Here is a 19,999-nt window from a genome sequence, read left to right as displayed (position 1 = left end):
CGCTTGGAGCCACCGGAGGAGGCTTGAAAGACTTTGATCCTTTATCACTCGTTCCTGAGGGGCGAACAAAACTTTTTGTGTGCTGAAAAGGAGGGACACCCTCTGCAACGAGGGTCCTTACCCTTGTTAGCTTGTGGGAGAAAGGTACTCTAACCCCCTGTAAGACCTTTGATAATATCATCAAGGATAGCCCCAAACAGGCGATCACTCTGAAAGAGTAGATCAGTCAAAGCCTTCTTAGAAGTCTGATCCACAGACCAGCATTTTATCATGGTTGCTTTATTCAGTCTGGAGACCGGAGCATCCACCGTAGGTGGCACAGTCCAATTTTTAACCACAAACTCTTCAAAGGGGTAGCGCCTAGTTATCCCCTTAGGCACACCAGGGGGACGCTTTGGGCAGTCCCACTCTTTTTTGACCATGTTGTCAAAATATGCAGGAAGGGGGAAAACCTGAACGGCTCTGGATTACCTGTGAGTGCCAAAAGTAACTTGCGCCTCAGTCGCAGCTGCGTCCTCCATTTTCAGGGTCTCATGCACAGATACAACTAGTGCGTCCACCAGCGCCTTTTCTTGCATGGTGGCGGAGGGAGAGGCGTCATCCACACTATCAGAGGAGACAGGGCGTGAGGTAGTAGACCCTGCAGGGAGGCCCACATCTGCGGTGGCTGAATCAGATTCAGAATCTGACACATCAGATGAGGCAGGGATAGGAGGGGGGCGTTTTTTGGCACCCCTTCCTTTACAGGCCACCTCAACCCAGGATATAAAGGATTCCAATACCGCTGACAGTGCATCTATGGATAGCTGGAATTCGAAGGGCCCTGCGGCCTCCTTGAGGGGGTCAGATGGGGAAAAATGTTCCATGTTGCACAAGGGGAACACCTCAACAAAAATTGAAAAAAAAAATTTTTTTTATATGTCCCACTGCATTATAGCGTCCCCAAGAGGTCAGACAAAACGCACAGAGACCCCCAGCAGAGAGAGAGAGAGTCTCCTCAGACTCAACACCCCACCAAAGATGCACCAGGAAGGCCCAGAACATCTCTGCACAGCACGTGTCTGCAGTAATCTCGATCCTCACATGGAAAACACTAGGGTACTAGGGTCTGGGCATGCTTTACAAGCTTTTAGGGGTAAGCTTTTAGGATTTACAAGCTTTTAGGATCGAGATCGCTGCAGACACGTTCTGTGCAGCGATCTCGATCCTCACATAGAAAACACCAGGGTACTAGGGTCTGGGCATGCTTTACAAGCTTTTAGGGGTAACCCCCATTTTTGTTCTATAAGAGGACTGGACACTGCCATACCTACTGTAAATTCTGTAGACCAGCATAAGATAACATTTTTTCTCAAGGAGAAACAGTTCCATCAGATGCTCCAGTGTCCAGGACCCTTCAGGGTGCTTCCAGGAATATCTCAAATAGTGGATATAGAGCCAAAATGGCCTCTGAGATTTCTCAAAAGCAATGTTATCACAAACAAAGAATATAGGGACTCTCTGAATCAGAGATGGTCACTGTGACCGGTGCCCCTGCTGATTTTAAGGCCATGGAGAGATCAGAAGTTGACTCTGCAGGGCTGCAGGGTGCAATTCCATGGCAGCAAGACAGGCACAAAAGAGTAAATCGCTGAGATACCATCAACACAGCAACCAGCACATGCTAAAAAAGTGCTCTGTATAATCCGGTCAAACACTGTGGAATAAAAAGTGGTGGATTATGAATATATCAAGCCCAGGCGCATGGAGTGTCTTTTTAAATAAAAGTTATTCTTTTTAAGCATATATATTGTTTTTAGTCTGATCGACAACTTGTATGAGACTGTTTACCATTTTTACAATTAGATCCCATTTCACGTGTTCTGATGTGAAGGATGATCCTAGTAGATTGGCTGAGATAAACAGGAAGTTGAAATTCTCTTTACTTCCGTGTCCCGCCAGAGCGCCGATCGGAAGTTCTCTTCACTGAGGGTATATTTATACTGTAAGTGAAGGCGCATGCTACTGCTCCAGTCCCAGCTGATGCCTAATAAGGAGAAACGCGTTGGGGAGCTGCTACGCCGTCACGGCATGTGGACTGCACTGCAGGCAGCCACATTTTCCCACAGGAACCTTTGTCTGTATTTTTTCATCTGATGCCATGTAAGTGTTTTATCGCATTTAATAAAGTGTATTTTAAGGGTAATGCACTATTGGCAATTTCTTTTCCACCTTGGGGGAGCTAAACAAGAGACAGTTCTCTTCAGCTTCAGATGGGATTTTTGATACGCCCCAGTGAAGGGAAAGATACCATATTCTCCATGGTCTGGAGCTGATCCTGGGCACTCTCTATACACCATCCATATACCTACAGAGGTTCAAGGTCTACCCTCTTTTTAATTCTGGTAAGAAGCTATAATTATCACCTGGGTGACACCAGACAAGCTTTTTATGTGATTATGTTACACCTGGCTCCTATTGCCATTTGGTAAGGGGCTATTTCACTTATTTGTGTGTCATGGATTTGTTGTCTCACACCGGCAAGATTGGAAGACACTTTACTTAATTTATTTCACAAAATACTTTCTTGTGTTTTATTACATCTATGCATTCCTTAAGGGGATTGCTCATTTGTGTGGACTTTTTTTTTTTTGCACATTGTGTTGTTAGTAATCAACTTTGTGTGGTTTATCAGTTATCATATATGTTTTTATGATTGATTTGTCTATATACAACCTTATTTGTATGGGATTTGCAAGCGCACTATTTTCATTTTTTTCAAACACTGTGGAATGACAAGGCCTCATGTTTGCTTTAGACATGTCCCTAGCAACAGGGGACAATCAGGTGTGCAGCAATATCTAGTACAAGTGACAAGTGGCCTCTAAAGCTCTAAAGTGTGCTAGATCCAGGGGTTGGGAACTCATTGGATGCTTGGCAAAAAACTATTCTCTCTGGCAGTTGTGGGGTTAGATCGCCAGATGGAACCTGATGCACTTGCAATTTACTATAAATTAACATTTAAACAGACACCCTAGAGGCCTAGACATCATTCTAGAGCAGTCTGCAGTTATACAAAGCTGAATACATTGGGCCTTATTCATTAAAAGTATCTTGAAGTAAATCTTTGCTTACATACAGTAATGTGTTACTAAACTACTAGCAGGACTAAAGCGGTATTTTTCAATAATACTTCAGCCGATCATACTAGCCTGCTCTGCTTTTCTGCACTAGGAAGGGAGGAAGGGGCAATTCTTTAAGTTATTCCTGCTGCATTGCAGAGTGCACAGAGATGTGGAGAGGAGACCACAGGGCTAACCTTATCATTCATTTGCTTCACTATCCAACCACAGATTGGTGTGGAATTTAAATAACCCTTTATTGCTCTAATCGCAGTACCGAAACTGAGGTTGGAACTTAACCATCTGAAAGGGTGTGGGAAATAGAAAACTTGCTGAAGAAAAAAGGTAAGGGCTCTTTCAGACAGGCATTGAATTCTAAAGCAGCCTTAAAGTGTATTAAATGCACCTATAGAATTAATGAGAGTTTTGGATGTGTTGTCTAGATATTCATGTTGCGTCTGGCAACGCTCCTTAAACTGCCTGTGAGATGAATACAGTGCCTTAAAAAAGTATTCATACCCCTTGAAAGTTTACATATTTTGTCATATTACAACCAAAAACGTAAATGTATTTTATTGTAATTTTAAGTGATATACCAACACAAAGTGGCACATAATTGTGAAGTGGAAGGAAAATGTTAAATGGTTTTCAAAATCTGTTACAAATAAATATCTGAAAAGTGTGGCGTGCCTTTGTATTCAGTCATATTGACTGAATATATGACTATACATAGTCAGTACTTGTAGAACCACCTTTGGCTGCAATTACAGCTGAAACTTTTTTTTGGGCATGTCTCTACCAGCTTTGCACATCTAGAGAGTGAACTTTTTGCCCATTCTTCTTTGCAAAACAGCTCAAGCTCTGTCGGATTGGATGGAGAGCATCTATGAACAGCAATTTTCAAGTCTTGCCACAGATTCTCAATTGGATTTAGGTCTGGACTTTGACTGAGCCATTCTAACACATGGATATGCTTTGATCTAAATCATTCAATTGTTAACATTATACACCTCGCCAGCAGAACAAAAACGCCTTCTCTGCTCCTGGCCCTGGAAGCAGAGAAGGCGTTTGACCGAGTGCACTGGGGTTACTTGAGGGCGGCCCTGCAGAGGTTTGGCTTCTAGTTCTCGGGCCCGATACTCGCCTCAATACTAGCGCTCTACACATTTCCCTCTGCCCGGGTGTATGTGGAATGCTGTCACATCCTTTTCATACTACAAATGGCAAGAGGCAGGGGTAACCATTTTCACCCCTTATTTTTAACCTCATGATAGAACCGCTTGCCTCTTATATACGATCCCACCCTAACATCCGGGGCTTCAACGAGAAGCATGTCATCAGCCTATTTGCGGATGATGTGGTCTTGATGTTGTCAGATCCCACAACTTCCCTTCCTGCCATGTATGAGACACTACTTTTCTTCCAGAGGGTCTCCTATTATAAACGAAATGCCACTAAATCATATATTATGGACCTAGGAATCAACCCTGAAGACAGGAAGGCCCTAACCTCTTCCTTCCCCTTTGGTTGGAGGGACGACGGGATCCAATACCTGGGCATTACTCTTACTAGCAACACTGCTCACTTGTTTAAAACAAACTAACTCCCCTTTCTGGATAAATTGCGCGCCAAACGGCTATATCAAAAACAAAATTGCAATGGATGGGGCAGCTGGTCGCCTTCAAAATGATGATCTTACCACAACTTTTATACCTCTTTAGGACTCTTCCCATATTGGTCCCACTTGCCTACCTCAATAAAACCCAATCTCTAATAAATCAATTCTTGTGGAGCAAGAGATCCCGCTGCACATTTCGCAAACTCACTAAGCATAGGAAAGCGGGTGGGCTAAACCATGTAGTCATTAGGGACTACTACCTAGCTTCGGTCCTTGCCTAACTAAAACATTGGCTTGGTGGATCCTCTAACCCTTTGTGGACTTCCCTTGAGGCAGATGGAGTACCAGGCAAAAACCTGCATGCGCTCCTTCTTTCTCAACGCCTAAAACAATGGCAACCCCGTATTCTACCTCCCACTGTCCAAGTGGCTTTGCAAGCTTGGTCGACTTTCCTATCCCTGTCAAAGGAGGGAGAAAGAAAGCCATTAACCCTGACTCAAGCTGAAGGGTGTGAATAGAGAGCCGCAATCCAATGCAGCATCCTCTGCCCCAGACCGAGGTGACGCATGGTTTCCGACAGGAAGACCCAGTCCACCCTGTCAAAAGCCTTCGCAGCATCCGTGGACAGGAGGAGCATGGGAGTTTTCCTAGTGTTGGCAGCGTGAATCAAGTTAAGTGCCTTGGTTGTATTGTCCCTCGCCTCACGCGTAGGGACAAAGCCCATCTGATCAGAATGAATCAATTAGGGCATGTAGGCAGCCAAGCACGTCGCCAGAATTTTCGTAAAAAGCTAAAGATCTACGATTAGCAACAAGATCAGGCGATAGTTTTGGCAGAGCGACGGATCCTTCCCCTCCTTCACCAGCACAGCTATGTGAGCCCGCAGCATCATCAGGGAGTACCGACCCCTCCCCCAGAGAATTGTACGCCGCTAAAAAATGGGGAGCCAGAATATCCCTGAGTTTTTTATAGTATGATATAGATTAGCCATCGGGCCCCAGGGTTTTGCCGATTTAGAGCTGGACAGCACCTTCGCAAATTACTCCTGCGTCAAGGGATCCTCCAAACACAGCAAGGCCTCCTCTGCAAGGCGTGGGAGCCCCGAGTCCTGTATGTAGGCCTGAATAGCCGTGCGCCGTTTCCGATCCGCAGCTACTGTGCCCTGACCAGGTAGATTGTATAGCGAGGCGTAGTAGTCCCAAAAGACTTCGGCTATCACCTCAATAGAGGTCACCTTGGTACGCGTGGAGGCGAGGATGTCTGGAATAAAAGATGAGGCCTGTTTGTTCTTGAGGGCCTGGGCTAGAATCTTCCCACATTTGTCCCCATGTTCATAAAAAGTGCGTCTGCACTTGACCAAGAGAGCCTTTGCCTTGGATAAGGCCAGAGTACGAAGTTGTTCGCGTCACATCGTGAGTTCTCCTAACATGGCCTTGGCCCTGGACTGCTTGTGGGACGTCTCCAAAACCTCAATCTTAGCGTACAACTCCGACATCTGTTGAATTCTTTCCTTTTTAAGAGGGTACCTCGCAGAAAACACTTGTGGGCTTCCTATATCGCCAGGGGAGGGATTTCAGGGGCCACATTAGTTGAGAAAAATTGTCGAAGCTCGGTGGAGACTTCCGAGAAGACCCTCGCGTCCTGCAAAAGGGAATCGCTAAGTTTCCGATTCCATTGAGCCCGGACAGGCAGCTGGAGGTCCAGGTCCATCAAAACTGGGGCATGGTCAGAATAGGTGACTGAGCCGATCGAGGATGAAAGCACCCTAGTCAGGAGGGACTGCATTTTGAGGAAAAGATTAATGCGCGTATATGAGTCGTGAGGCAGTGAATAGAAGGTATAGTCTCTCCTATCCGGGTATAGAAGCCTCCAAACGACCACTAACTGTAACGCATAGAAGCTCCTCCGGAGGTGCCGCAGGGAGGCGTACGAGACGTGCGACACTCCTGGTCCATGACAAAGTTCAGGTCCCCACCCAGGATGACCTGGCCTGTACCAAACTGTCATGGTCTTACCTTCTTGCTGTTCTCCTTCGTTTGACATGTGCTGGCGGCCATCTTGGTTTCTGGGTTTCTTGTAGCCTCCCACCCTGCGGCTCCTCCTTCCCACTGGGAGGAGCTGGATGCCTAGCTCATATATATAGGAGGTCTGTGGCTTCAGTTCCCTGCTTGGTCCTCCTGTGTTCACATGCTTCTAAGACTGCTGCTGCTTCTGGTTCCTGATCCTGGCTTCGTCTGACTACCCTGCTGGTTCCTGATTCTGGCTTCGTCTGACTACCCTGCTGGTTCCTGATCCTGGCTTCGTCTGACTACCCTGCTGGTTCCTGACCCCTGGCTTCGCAAAAGACTCTGCATCAGTTTCGCCATCCGTTTGGAATTTTGCTTTACAGCTTGTTTTTCAATAAAGCTTTCTTATTTTCACTTATCTGTTGTTGTACGTCTGGTTCATGGTTCCGTAACATTAGGACCAAGCCATGAATTCTGACGGTACAGGGCCATCCTCGCTACCCACGCTGGTTGCCAGACTTGATCAGCAGGATCACCTGTTGGGTCGGTTCGCCGTGGCGTTGCAAACCCTGCTTGAACGCACGGTACCACAGGCCATGAATTCTGACGGTACAGGGCCATCCTCACTACCCTCGCTGGTTGCCAGACTTGATCAGCAGGATCACCTGTTGGGTCAGTTCGCCGTGGCGTTGCAAACCCTGCTTGAACGCACGGCTCATTTCGCTCCCGTTGCCGATGGGTCGGTTGTCGCTCCTGGGCCCGCTCCTACTGCCGCTCCGGTTGTTGCGCCAGAGTCTACCCCGACACCTGTTGTTGCGCCTGCGGTGTTTCGGGGTATGTCCGGTTCTGCCCCCCTTCCACAGCGCTTTGGGGGAGAGCCAACTCAGTGCCGAGGTTTCCTTAACCAGGTGGGCATTTATTTCGAGTTGCTGCCACATGCCTTTCCTACTGAGAGATCAAAGGTGGGCTTCTTAATCTCGCTGCTCTCGGACAAGGCCTTGGCCTGGGCCAGCCCTTTATGGGAGAACAACAATCCGGTGGTTGCTGAGTTTTCCGGTTTTGTTGCTTCTCTTCGGAAGGTATTCGATGTGCCGGCTCGTGCTGCTTCTGCTGCGAAGCTCCTTATGTCCATCAGACAGGGTTCACGATCCGTAGCTGAATACGCCATTGAGTTTCGTACCCTGGCAGCAGAGGTGGGCTGGAATAATGAGGCTCTGGTCGCTGCTTTCTCTCATGGTCTCTCGGATGCCTTGAAGGATGAGGTTGCAGCTAAGGACCTACCAGTGGAGCTCGAGTCTCTTATTTCTTTCCTGATTTTGATTGACACCAGACTCAGGGAGAGACCTTCCTTTAAGGAGAGTCTGCGGAGGCCTCCCAACAGATTGGCGCCTACCTTTGTTGTCCCACCCGTGCCTCCCTCTCCTCCCACGCCTCCTGGGGATGACTTGTCTGGGGGTGAACCCATGCAGCTGGGGTTTGCTCGCCTGTCCGAGGGGGAGAGGGTACTCCGGAGACGCGAGGGCCGATGCATGTACTGTGGTCTCGGTGGGCATTTTCGGTTGGCATGTCCGAACCGTCTGGGAAACGCTCGCACCTGAGATCCTGTCGGGGGCAGATCTTGGGTGGAGTCTCCTCGTCCCCGGTTTCCCGTGTTGACAAACCACTGATCACTGTTGTCCTCTCCTGGGTCGGGGGCTCGGTGACGACCCAGGCGTTGGTGGACTCTGGTGCTGGTGGTTTGTTCATTGATAGTGTGTTCGCTGCCGCCAATTCCATTCCTCTGCAGGCTCGAGGTTCTCCTCTGGCTCTTGAGGCGATAGACGGCAGACCCCTTCTGCCGCCACACGTGACTCATGAGACCCTTCCAGTGGGGTTAGCCATTGGTGCCGTCCACAGAGAGTCGGTCTGCTTCCAGGTTATTTTGTCTCCACACTACTCGGTGGTCTTGGGGTACCCCTGGCTCCAGAAGCATAATCCGATTTTCGATTGGAGATCGGCCGAGATCCTCTCGTGGTCACCGCAGTGTGGGGCTAGTTGCATCCATGGGCCTGTCAAGTTGCTGTGTACTTCCTCGGACTCTCTGTTGCCCCCTGAATACGAGGAGTACCGGGATGTATTCGATAAGGTGCGCGCGGTTGCCCTACCTCCGCACCGCCCATACGATTGTGCCATCGAGTTACAATCTGGTGCCGTTCCTCCTCGTGGCAAAGTCTATCCACTGTCGGTAGCGGAGAATGAGGCCATGGAGGAGTACGTGAGGGAGGCGCTTTCACACGGACACATTCGCAAATCCTCGTCCCCGGCAGGGGCTGGATTTTTCTTTGTGAAAAAGAAGGGCGGTGAGTTGAGGCCTTGCATCGATTACAGGGGTCTCAATCGCATCACGATCAAGAACGCTTACCCGATACCCTTGATTTCCGAGCTGTTCGATCGCCTTAAAGGGGCCACGGTCTTTACCAAACTCGACCTGAGGGCGGCATATAACCTCGTAAGGATCAAGGCGGGCGATGAGTGGAAGACCGCGTTTAACACCAGGGCCGGTCATTATGAATCCTTGGTTATGCCCTTTGGGCTGTGCAATGCGCCCGCAGTCTTTCAGGAATTCATCAACGATGTTTTCCGTGACCTGTTGCAGCAGTGTGTGGTGGTCTATTTGGATGACATCTTGGTATATTCTGAGTCCATGGAGACCCACATTCTGGATGTCAAACGAGTGTTGCAACGGTTACGAGAGAACAAGCTGTTCGGTAAGCTTGAGAAATGCGAATTTCACCGATCCCAGGTAACCTTCTTAGGTTACATCATTTCCGCTGAGGGGTTCTCCATGGATCCTGAGAAGGTTTCGGCTGTCTTACAGTGGCCCCAGCCCAGTGGTCTTCGCTCCCTGCAGCGCATTTTGGGCTTCGCCAATTATTATCGGAAGTTCATCAGGGACTTTTCCATGCTAGCCAAGCCTCTCACGGATCTGACCAGGAAGGGCAGTAATTCCCAGGTCTGGCCGCCCGAGGCCATCCGAGCTTGTGAGGCTCTAAAGTCCGCCTTTGTGTCAGCTCCGATTCTGTCGCATCCCAACCCTGGGTTGCCCTTTGTCCTCGAGGTGGACGCGTCAGAGATGGGAGTAGGCGCCCTTCTGTCTCAGCGTAGAACACCAGAGGGTCCTCTGCTTCCTTGTGGGTTTTACTCCCGGAAACTGTCTTCCGCGGAGTGCAACTACCAGATTGGTGACAGGGAGTTATTGGCCATCGTGCAGGCTCTTAAAGAATGGAGGCACTTGCTCGAGGGTTCGGTGGTTCCGGTCCTCATCCTGACGGACCACAAGAATCTGACCTACCTCTCTGAGGCCAAGAGATTGACACCACGTCAGGCCAGATGGGCTCTGTTCTTGTCACGTTTTAATTACGTGGTCTCCTACCTACCCGGTTCCAAGAACATCAGGGCGGATGCCTTATCACGGCAGTACTCCGACCTGTCCAGGGAGGAGTCGATTCCGACTTCGGTCATACCTCCGAATCAGATCCTGGCCGCCATTCGCACCAGCCTGACCTCTCCCCTGGGTGAGCAGATTTTGGCGGCTCAATCTGGTGCTCCCTCTGGGAGACCCAACGGCAGATGTTTTGTGCCTGAGGAGTTGCGCACTCGGTTGTTGCGAACCTACCATAACTCCAAGACCGCGGGGCATCCTGGAAAGAATCAGCTGTCCTGGGCTGTTTCACGTCTGTTCTGGTGGCCTTCCCTATGTTCCGACATCGCCGCATATGTAGCGGCATGCTCCGTTTGTGCCCAGAGTAAGTCTCCTCGGCACCTTCCGTTGGGCCTTCTGCAACCCTTAGCCACCGGGGAGCGCCCTTGGTCACACCTGGGGATGGATTTCATTGTGGACCTCCCTGCATCCCGAGGCCATACGGTCATTCTCATGATTGTGGATCGGTTTTCCAAAATGTGCCACTGTGTTCCTCTCAAGAAGTTACCCTCTGCACAGGAGTTGGCCACGATTTTTGCCAGGGAGGTCTTCCGGTTGCACGGTTTGCCCAAGGAGATTGTGTCGGATCGGGGGAGTCAGTTTGTGTCCAGGTTCTGGCGTGCCTTTTGCTCCCAGTTGGGGATTCATCTCTCCTTCTCCTCGGCCTACCACCCTCAGTCCAATGGGGCCGCAGAACGATCCAATCAGGCCTTGGAGCAATTCCTTCGTTGCTATGTCTCCGATCACCAAGACAATTGGGTTGACCTCCTGCCTTGGGCTGAGTTTGCCAGGAACACGGCGGTGAACTCTTCCTCTGGGACGTCTCCCTTCATGGCCAACTATGGGTTCCAACCTGCCGTGTTACCGGAGGTATTCTCTCCCCAGGATATTCCGGCTGTGGAGGATCACCTTTCCGTCCTACGTGCTTCTTGGGTACAGATCCAGAGGTCCCTTGAGGTCTCTGCGCAGCGCCAGAGACTCCAGGCTGATCGCAGACGAGCGCCTGCTCCTTCCTACCAGGCCGGAGACCGTGTATGGTTGTCCACCCGCAACCTCAACCTTCGAGTGCCCACTCCCAAGCTGGCGCCTCTCTTTGTTGGTCCCTTCCGAGTGCTTCGCAGGGTAAACCCGGTAGCCTATGCCCTTGCGCTTCCTCCTGGCATGCGGATCTCCAACGTGTTTCATGTCTCCCTGTTGAAGCCACTGGTGTGTAATCGTTTCACTTCCTCGGTTCCTCGGCCTCGTCCGGTCCGAGTGGGCAATCGTGAGGAGTATGAGGTGAGCAATATCCTGGACTCACGCCTGGTCCGCGGTCGGGTGCAGTTTTTGGTTCATTGGCGTGGTTATGGTCCAGAGGAGCGTTCCTGGGTTCCCTCCGCAGATGTCCATGCTCCTGCCTTGCTCCGAGCCTTCCACGCACGCTTCCCTCAGAAACCGTTCTTTACTCCGCGGAGGAGGGGCCCTTGAGGGGGAGGTACTGTCATGGTCTTACCTTCTTGCTGTTCTCCTTCGTTTGACATGTGCTGGCGGCCATCTTGGTTTCTGGGTTTCTTGTAGCCTCCCACCCTGCGGCTCCTCCTTCCCACTGGGAGGAGCTGGATGCCTAGCTCATATATATAGGAGGTCTGTGGCTTCAGTTCCCTGCTTGGTCCTCCTGTGTTCACATGCTTCTAAGACTGCTGCTGCTTCTGGTTCCTGATCCTGGCTTCGTCTGACTACCCTGCTGGTTCCTGATCCTGGCTTCGTCTGACTACCCTGCTGGTTCCTGATCCTGGCTTCGTCTGACTACCCTGCTGGTTCCTGACCCCTGGCTTTGCAAAAGACTCTGCATCAGTTTCGCCATCCGTTTGGACTTTTGCTTTACAGCTTGTTTTTCAATAAAGCTTTCTTATTTTCACTTATCTGTTGTTGTACGTCTGGTTCATGGTTCCGTAACACAAACTCCCGCAAGTTCGTCAGAATTGGGTGGAGGAAGCCAATTTGGTTCGGAAGATAAGGGTTGAACAACGTCACCACGTTAGGTCCGATCATACCTTTCACAAACAGCGCTCTACACGAGCCATCACATAAGCGGTCCGAAAATACCCCGGGCACAGAGTTGCCAATCAAGATACTAACCCCTTTTGTCTAGGATTCAGGCAAGCAACCTTGGTAGACCATCGGGAATCTGCGATTTTGAAGTTTGGGGATCCCGTCAGCACGGAAATGGGTCTCCTGGAGGAAACATATATGAGCACACAGCCTCCTCAGGTCGGAAAGCACAATAGAGCGCTTCTCTGGGGTGTTCATCTCCTTTTTTTGCATTGCAACTATGACAACTTCTCTTTGGAAGAATTTTCACTCTATCATAGTTGCGGTCACCTGCTACTACAGGTGTAGGTAGCCCCCATTTGACATGAGGGGTACGGTTGCAGGCTGACGCCTCTTTGTGTGGTCAACTGTAACTCTACACTCTCTTATGTAACGTTCAATTTATTATGTAATGCATCTCTATGTTTTGTTTCTATGTTTTGTTTCTAAATTATTGAAACATAAATCATTCTATTGTAGTTCTGGCTGTATGTCTAGGGTCGTTATCCTGTAGGAAGGTGAACCTCCACCCCAGTCTTTTGCAGACCTTAACAAGTTTGCCCTGTATTTGGCTCCATCCATCTTCCCATCAACTCTGACCAGCTTCCCTGTCCCTGCTGAAGAAAAGCATCATTACAACATGATGCTACCACCACCATGTTTTAATTTGATATGGTGTGTTCAGGGTGATATGCAATGTTAGTTTTCTGTCACACATAGCGTTTTGCTTTTAGGTAAAAAAAAAATGGATTTTTGTAAGAACGTCCTGTAAAATCCTTTTCTCTCAAGTTAATTGGCAGACGCAGCTCTGCTAAATCATAGACTATATGGGTTATGCTCCTCCCACTGGGGATAGGCCCAAGGCAGAAAAAAAGCTTGTCCACGCCTATAGGGGCTGTCCCAGCAAGCATAAAACATCACGCTCTGCTATACTCAAACAGTTGTGTTGCAAGCAGTGACAGAAAAAGACCCCATAATTCAAAAGTAGAGGGGCGGGTGCTGTGTCTGTTGATGAACTTAAGAGAAAATTTTTTTACGATAAGTTCTTAAGCTCTGCTTAATCATAGTCTATAGGTATGTCCCAAAGCAGTAAAAATATGAGGAGTGGGAACAAGATAGGAACAAAGAAACTGAATGCCCCAATGGCCAAACGTAGCCAACCAGGTAAAACAGAGCTCAACCAGAAACAACAGGAGTTCCCCCGAAACAACGAACCCTCAAAGAGGAACCAAAAAAGGGGGGTCTCTCAAACTGCAGCCTGCAAAACCTTGTGGCCAAAAGAAGCATCTGTTAATGACAGCACATCTGTCTTGTAGAATTTTGAAGAGGTATGCACAGACGACCAAGTTGCCGCCTTGCAAACTTGTAGCACCGACGCCTCATGGCGAAAAGTAGGGATGCACCGAAATTTCGGCCACCTAAATTTTCGGCCGAAAATGAGCCTATCCCATTTCGGCCGAAAATAGGTTAAAAGTGCCGAAATTAATGGCTGCCGTGAGGAAGGAGGAGGGCGCAGCGCAGGTTTGAAAAGTCCCCGATTCTCCCGTCCGTAGGATAGGAGCATCAGTCTGTTCAATTAGGGGCCGTGGCTGCAGCCGAGCAGAGCATCTGTGACACCTCGTCTCTCACACAGCCCAGCAGCGAGCAGTACTCACCCCTCCCAGACACGGACAGGAGAGGAGAAAGGCATGCAGCTCATCCTCCTACCCCCCTCCCACCCCAGGTTTTCTGTGTCTGCCCGAGGCCGCCTACTCTCCTATCTCGGCGTATGTGCAGGACAGAGAGGGGGATGTGGGCGGGAAATATGAAGAACAGCAAGCAGCTACGTACACATTCCAAGCCTCATGAATGATACCTGAGCCATCCAGCCTCCTCCTCGCCCTCGGACCTTGAATGAGTGAGCACTGAGCACTGTATTTACACTTTTCATTACACATAACTTAACTGTCCCTATCTCCCTCCCTTGTCTCTCCTATCTGCCCCCTCTCTGTTCTTCCAAGTTCCATTGAGCCCTTATGCAGCCTATACATTGACTGATTTTTTTATTTGTTTGATCATTATGCTGAAGGAAAAAAAAAGGAGCAGAGTGAGAGTAAGGAGATTGCATCCTTGGGATGGGGAGGGACGCTGAGGCAGTGGGGGGGGGGGGGGGGTTAGCTGAGGCAGCTTACATATGGAATTAGTATTATGCAGCATTAGGGGGTTAATTTGTGCTTCATTAGTGCAACCAGTATCAGTGCAACCAGTGGTAATTAACACTGATACTGGTTGCACTAATGCAGCACAAAGGGGTTAATTAACTGCCACTGGTCGGTCACTAATTCATCAGTGACCAGCAGTGACAATACATTAACCCCCTCATGCTGCATAATACAAATACCATCGGTAATTAAATTAACCTCTTGCCAACCCGTCACAGTACATATACTGTGACAGGGTGGCAGCGACAGGTGTACGTCGCTGCCTTTTTTTGGTGTATGCCCCTCTTCTATCTGTTAAAATTATTTGGGGGAAAAAGTCATTTTCGGTTTCGGTTTTCGGCCAAGGGCATCCTGCATTTTCGGTTTCGGCCCAAAATTTTCATTTCGGTGCATCCCTAGCGAAAAGCCTAGGAGGCACCCAGCGATCTAGTAGAATGCGCCTTTACTGGAAAAGGAGGATTCTGGCCCTTCAGTGAATAGGCCTGTACCACCGTCTGTCTGATCCATTTGGAAATGGTTGCAGCAGACGCAGCCAGTCCTTTATGAAGTCCATCCGAAAGGACAAATAAAATGTCCAATTTTTTGAAGGACGCAGGGGTCTCTAAGTAAACCCTGATAGCCTGAACACATCAAAAGAATGTAAAGCATACTCCTTAGGATGCTAAGGTTTAAGGCAAAGGGATGGCAGTACAATGTCTTCATTTAAATGAAAATCAGAAACCACCTTAGGAAGGAACGACTGATTAGGTCAAAGTACCACCTTATCTCTGTGAACCACCAGATAAGGTGACCGGCAAGACAACGCCGCCAATTCAGATACTGTGTACTCTAGGGCTGCACGATATTGGAAAAAAAGTACATTGCGATATTTTTTTTTCAACTATATATATTGCGATATTGAGAGGAAATCATGGAAGTATTGCAGCAGCGCAGCCTTCTTCTGATTATAATTGCAGATTGCACCATACAGCCAAGGCAGGCCAGGGTTAATGTTATTGTAGGGATTGACAGTGACAGTCAGTGTGGATTAGGCACAGTCGGGACTCAGTGGTGGCAGGAGGTAGAAGAACACAGCCTGACATGACATCCATCCAGTCCCACACGTACTGATTCGACTCTTCACTCTGAACTGTTACAATACAAGCTTGTTTCCAGTTCTTCAGTGTGCTGAGAGCCGCTGATTGGTTACAGGGAGGAGCTGAGCTCCTCACTCTAGGATCATATTACCATCAGCTGGAGAACTAGGCTAGCTGCTGGCAGGCAGACTGAATGTGTGGGACGGATGTCGGGCTCTGTTCTGCTACAAACACTGTGAGTCATCCCGACTTCTCCCTGCCTAATGCCTATGCCTTACATCATATCTTCGGCGATGTGACTATCGCACACGCCCACAGCACGATAGTCAATATCACATCGACTATCGTTCAGCCCTAGTGTACTCTGTGGGCAGAAGTGATCGCCACAAAGAGGGCAACCTTCTGAAACAAAACGTTCAACGTCTTTCTGTAGAAAAGCCAAAACCTTGGGATAGAAAACAGGCGAGGGTGCACTTTCAGCGATTCGCCCCATGAAATGTATGATTTCCACATGTGATGATAGATCTGTCCAGAAGTCGACTTCCTAGCCTTCAAGACTCAGATAGACCCCTATCTCTCAAAACCTGACTTTCAATGGCCATGCCGTTAAAGCCAGTGACTGTAAAGCAGGATGGAAGATCGGACCTTGAGACAACAGATCTTCCCTGAGAGGAAGCCTCCAAGGGGTACTGGTGGCCAATCTTATAAGGTCTGCGCACCAAGACCGACGAGGCCAGTCTGCAGCCACCAGAATGACCGAATGTTTTCCACCTCTTTCCTGTGCAGAAGGCGCGGCAGAAGTTTCAATAAGAGAAATGCATAAATCAGCCAATACTGACCCCAAGGAGCCACCAGGGCGTCTATGGCATCAGTCAGAGGATCTCGAGACCTGGCTACGAATCCCTGCACCTTCTTGTTGAGGAGGGAGGCAAAACAGATTGACCTTGGGGGTCCCCCACCAAACACACAGTAGGTGAAACACCTCCAGGTGTAGGGACCACTACCTTTAATCCAACACCTGACGACTCAGGTAATCCACCTGCCAGTTTTCCACACCTGGGGTGTGTACAGCAGAGAGGGCTGGAACAAATCTTTCTGCCCAAGTCAGAATCCCGGCCACCTCCTTGGCCGCCAGGACTCTCCTGGTGCCCCCCTGGTGATTGATGTAAGCCACAGCCGAGGCGAGCCGAGGCAAGACCAAAGGGTAACGGCAAAAATTGATAATGCTGCTCCGCTACCGCAAAGCGAAGAAACTGCTGGTGTCCATACAAACTAATGGGAACACAGAGGTCATGAACCATGGAAAGGCCCTAACCCCCCCCCCCGACGTTCCATCCCCCGCAAGTATGTGCCAAAAACCAGGCTGCATTTTTACCCACAGGGGGGGGGAAGCAAGGGGTACAGTAGCTAGACTTCCGGGCCGCCAGGGAACCGAGGGAGCCCCTAAGGTCTGACCATTCCAGGGAGGGGCCCGCACCCACTTCGCGACCTCCAGGGGTAGTGGGGGGACATATTACTCATACCGTGGTACCAGGCAGGCGCCACCCTGAAACAGATCTCCATCATCATGGGGGGTGCTGTTAGCCAAGGGGAGCCTGCGACTCAGGGCATTCCAGGTCGATGCCTCCCAGTGAGATGATCCACTCGCAGGCTGGTCCCCATCTATTGGGGCACTGTCGTGGCGAGGCTTAGTACTGGACTAAAACCTGCTCATGCTCACAGGCCAGGCTGGGAGACCTTAAAGATCTATATTACCCAGTGCGAAAATCACAGCCGGCTGTTGCTTGTAGTTCCTCTCGAACTTGGTCCTCAGGTACTAACTAGAAAAATAAAAAAAAATCACAAACTTTCCCTGTTACCGCTAAGACCTATCCCTGTCACTAGGCAGAACAAACTGTTTGAGTATAGCAGAGCCCTGAGGGGTTATGCTTGCTGGGACAGCCCCTATAGGTGTGGATAAGGTTTTTTTCCTCCTAGTGCCTCTCCCTAGTGGGAGGAGCATAACCCCTATAGTCTATGATTAAGCAGAGCTGCGTCTGTCGATGAACGATAGAGCAAGTTAAATTTTGGTCTCATGTGACCAGAACACCTTCTTCCACGTTTGCTGTGTCCCTACATGGCTTCTAGCAAATTGCAACCGGGACTTCTTATGGCTTTCTTTTAACAATGGCTTTCTTCTTGCCACTCTTCCATAAAGGTCAGATTTGTGGAATACTAATAATTGTCCTGTGGACAGATTCTCCCACCTTAGCTGTGGATCTCTGCAGCTCTTCTCCTTGCCTGGCCTGTCAGTTTATGTGTTATGGTCATGTCTTGGTAGGTTTGCAGTTGTGCCATACTCTTTCCATTTTCGGATGATGGCTTGAACAGTGCTTCGTGAGATGTTCAAAGCCTGGAATATTTTTTTATAACCTGACCCTGCTTTAAACTTCTCTACAACTTTATCCCTAACCTGTCTGGCGTGTTCCTTGGCCTTCATGATGCTGTTTGTTCACTAAGGTTCTCTAACAAACCTCTGAGGGCCTCACAGAACAGCTGTATTTATACTAAAATTACATTATAGGTGGATTCTATTTACTAATTAGGTGACTTCTGAAGGCAATTGGTTCCACTAGATTTTAGTTAGGGGTATCAGCATAAAGGGGGGTTAAATACAAACATGGCACACTTTTCAAAATCTTAAGGGGTATGAATACTTTTTTCATGGCAATTTACAGTAGGTGTATATGTAGCTGCAGGCAGTTTGTTTGTCTATGTCAATGTGGAAAGTGAACCTGTATGGGAGTGGTTTTGTATTTAAAAATCAGCTGCTGCACCAGGGCTCCAATGTGGAAAATTGCAGGGTCTTAATCCTTTTAGATGTGATTTCCCTTTGGGAGTATCTTGCCAAAGATGACACTTTTGTGGTACAGGATGCTGAAAATAGAGTTTGCATCTTAGTGCAGACTTCTGGGAAAATCGGTAGGTCAATCATGCAAGCAGGAAATTACATATTTGGGGGGGAGGGGGGTTCTGTACACTGTCTGTGTACAGAACTCCTCCGGGTAGTCACACAGCATTGCATTTTACAGAAAATTAAAGCACTGCAAATTGAAAAGAAAAGGTACATTTTAATAGAATTCAATTACAATATGACTTCTGTCACAATTGTATACGCTATATATTTTTTTTTTATTTGCTAATTGTTTCCACAAAAGTTGAGTTACCCTTTAAGCTATTTTCTTACAAACTCATGTACATTAAAGCTGCTTTACACATTTTAGTAACATAATACTGCACGTGGCTGGCTTGCTACAGTAAGCGGGTCACACAAGAGTTGGTTGTTTCCCCCATTCTTAATCAATGCATGTAAAGTAATGATCTATAAATGATTATCTATCTCCCTTTCATTCAGATGCCAGAATGGAGCAGTGGTGAAATTACCTAATGTACATTGCTATGTGTGTATGTGTATGGGGAGGAGGGTTACAGCAATTGCCGCCGCCCCTCTGAAAACACCCTGCATTAAGTGCATTTTTAAATACAATTAGCCGATTAGTAGTAATTAAGTTTAGCTAAAAAGGCATTGTAGATTTAAAAAAATAAAAGCATGCTATGAAGACTAAAATATGTTTTGGCAATTAGTACTTAAAGAATGCTAATATAACATCCAAATCTACAGAAAATGAATTGAATCACCTGGAATTAATTTACGTCTCGCCATTGCTGCTGCTCTGTGAGATTCAAATTCCACAAAGGCGAAACCACGGTTTTTGGTTTTGTCATTCGCACTTGGGTACACAATAACATCCACTACTCCATCTGTCACGTTTCTCATTTCTTCCAATATTTCTTCTTTCTTCCTTTCCTTTGGAATGGATCCAATAAAGAGTCTGCAGTTGTCCAAGCTAACGCAAACTCCAATAAATTTACCAGGACGAATCTCGAAATTGTTTAACATTCGAATAGCTTGCAAGGCATCCTCTTTGTTTGTGTACATGACAAAAGCATAGCCTCTGTTCTCCCCACTAAATTCCATCATTAAACGAAATTCATATATTTTTCCAGCTCTTTCAAAAACAGGGACCAATTCATCTTCATACATATCACGAGGAATTTTTCCTACAAACACTTCACAGCCACGTGGAGGAGCGGGACCTTCCCATCCTAAAAATATTTAAAAAAAAAAACACATATACAGTACATTTATTTGTTTTTAAAACCCAAAAATACTTCAGTTTACATAATCACAGGTCAGCAGGTGACTTCACATAGACAGTGGACCCATATTTAGAGCTGAACTCCAGCTTTACATATACTGTAAGTTACATAGTTTGGGCCAGGTGGGCCAAAATGAACTATGTCCCTCACTAACAAGTGGGGCCATTGGATGTGTGGTGAAAACTATATGTAGTTGACGCGAGCCTTCCAGTCTCATACCCGAAACACAGTAGTCTATCACAGCGGTGCTCAGCCTTTCAGAAAAAG

At 48.2% G+C, this 19,999-nt stretch overlaps 1 protein-coding gene across 1 annotated transcript in view; it reads right to left on the bottom strand.

Annotated features, from left to right (window-relative positions):
• The window catches only part of RBM46 (RNA binding motif protein 46), a gene marked incomplete at its 3' end in the record, with an annotated part of 114,657 nt that overhangs the window by 19,577 nt on the left and 75,081 nt on the right, over positions 1-19,999 (bottom strand). Inside the window, exon 2 of the mRNA XM_082243933.1 lies at positions 19,211-19,678. Coding sequence (XP_082100059.1) covers positions 19,211-19,678 — 468 coding nt within the window. The remainder of the gene's footprint in view (positions 1-19,210; positions 19,679-19,999) is intronic.

Source organism: Pelophylax lessonae (genome assembly GCF_965119305.1).
Source record: "Pelophylax lessonae genome assembly, chromosome: 1".
Classification (NCBI taxonomy): Eukaryota; Metazoa; Chordata; class Amphibia; order Anura; family Ranidae; genus Pelophylax; species Pelophylax lessonae.
The sequence above is the reverse complement of the archived record's forward strand: the minus strand, read 5'-3'. Positions and strand labels throughout refer to the sequence as shown.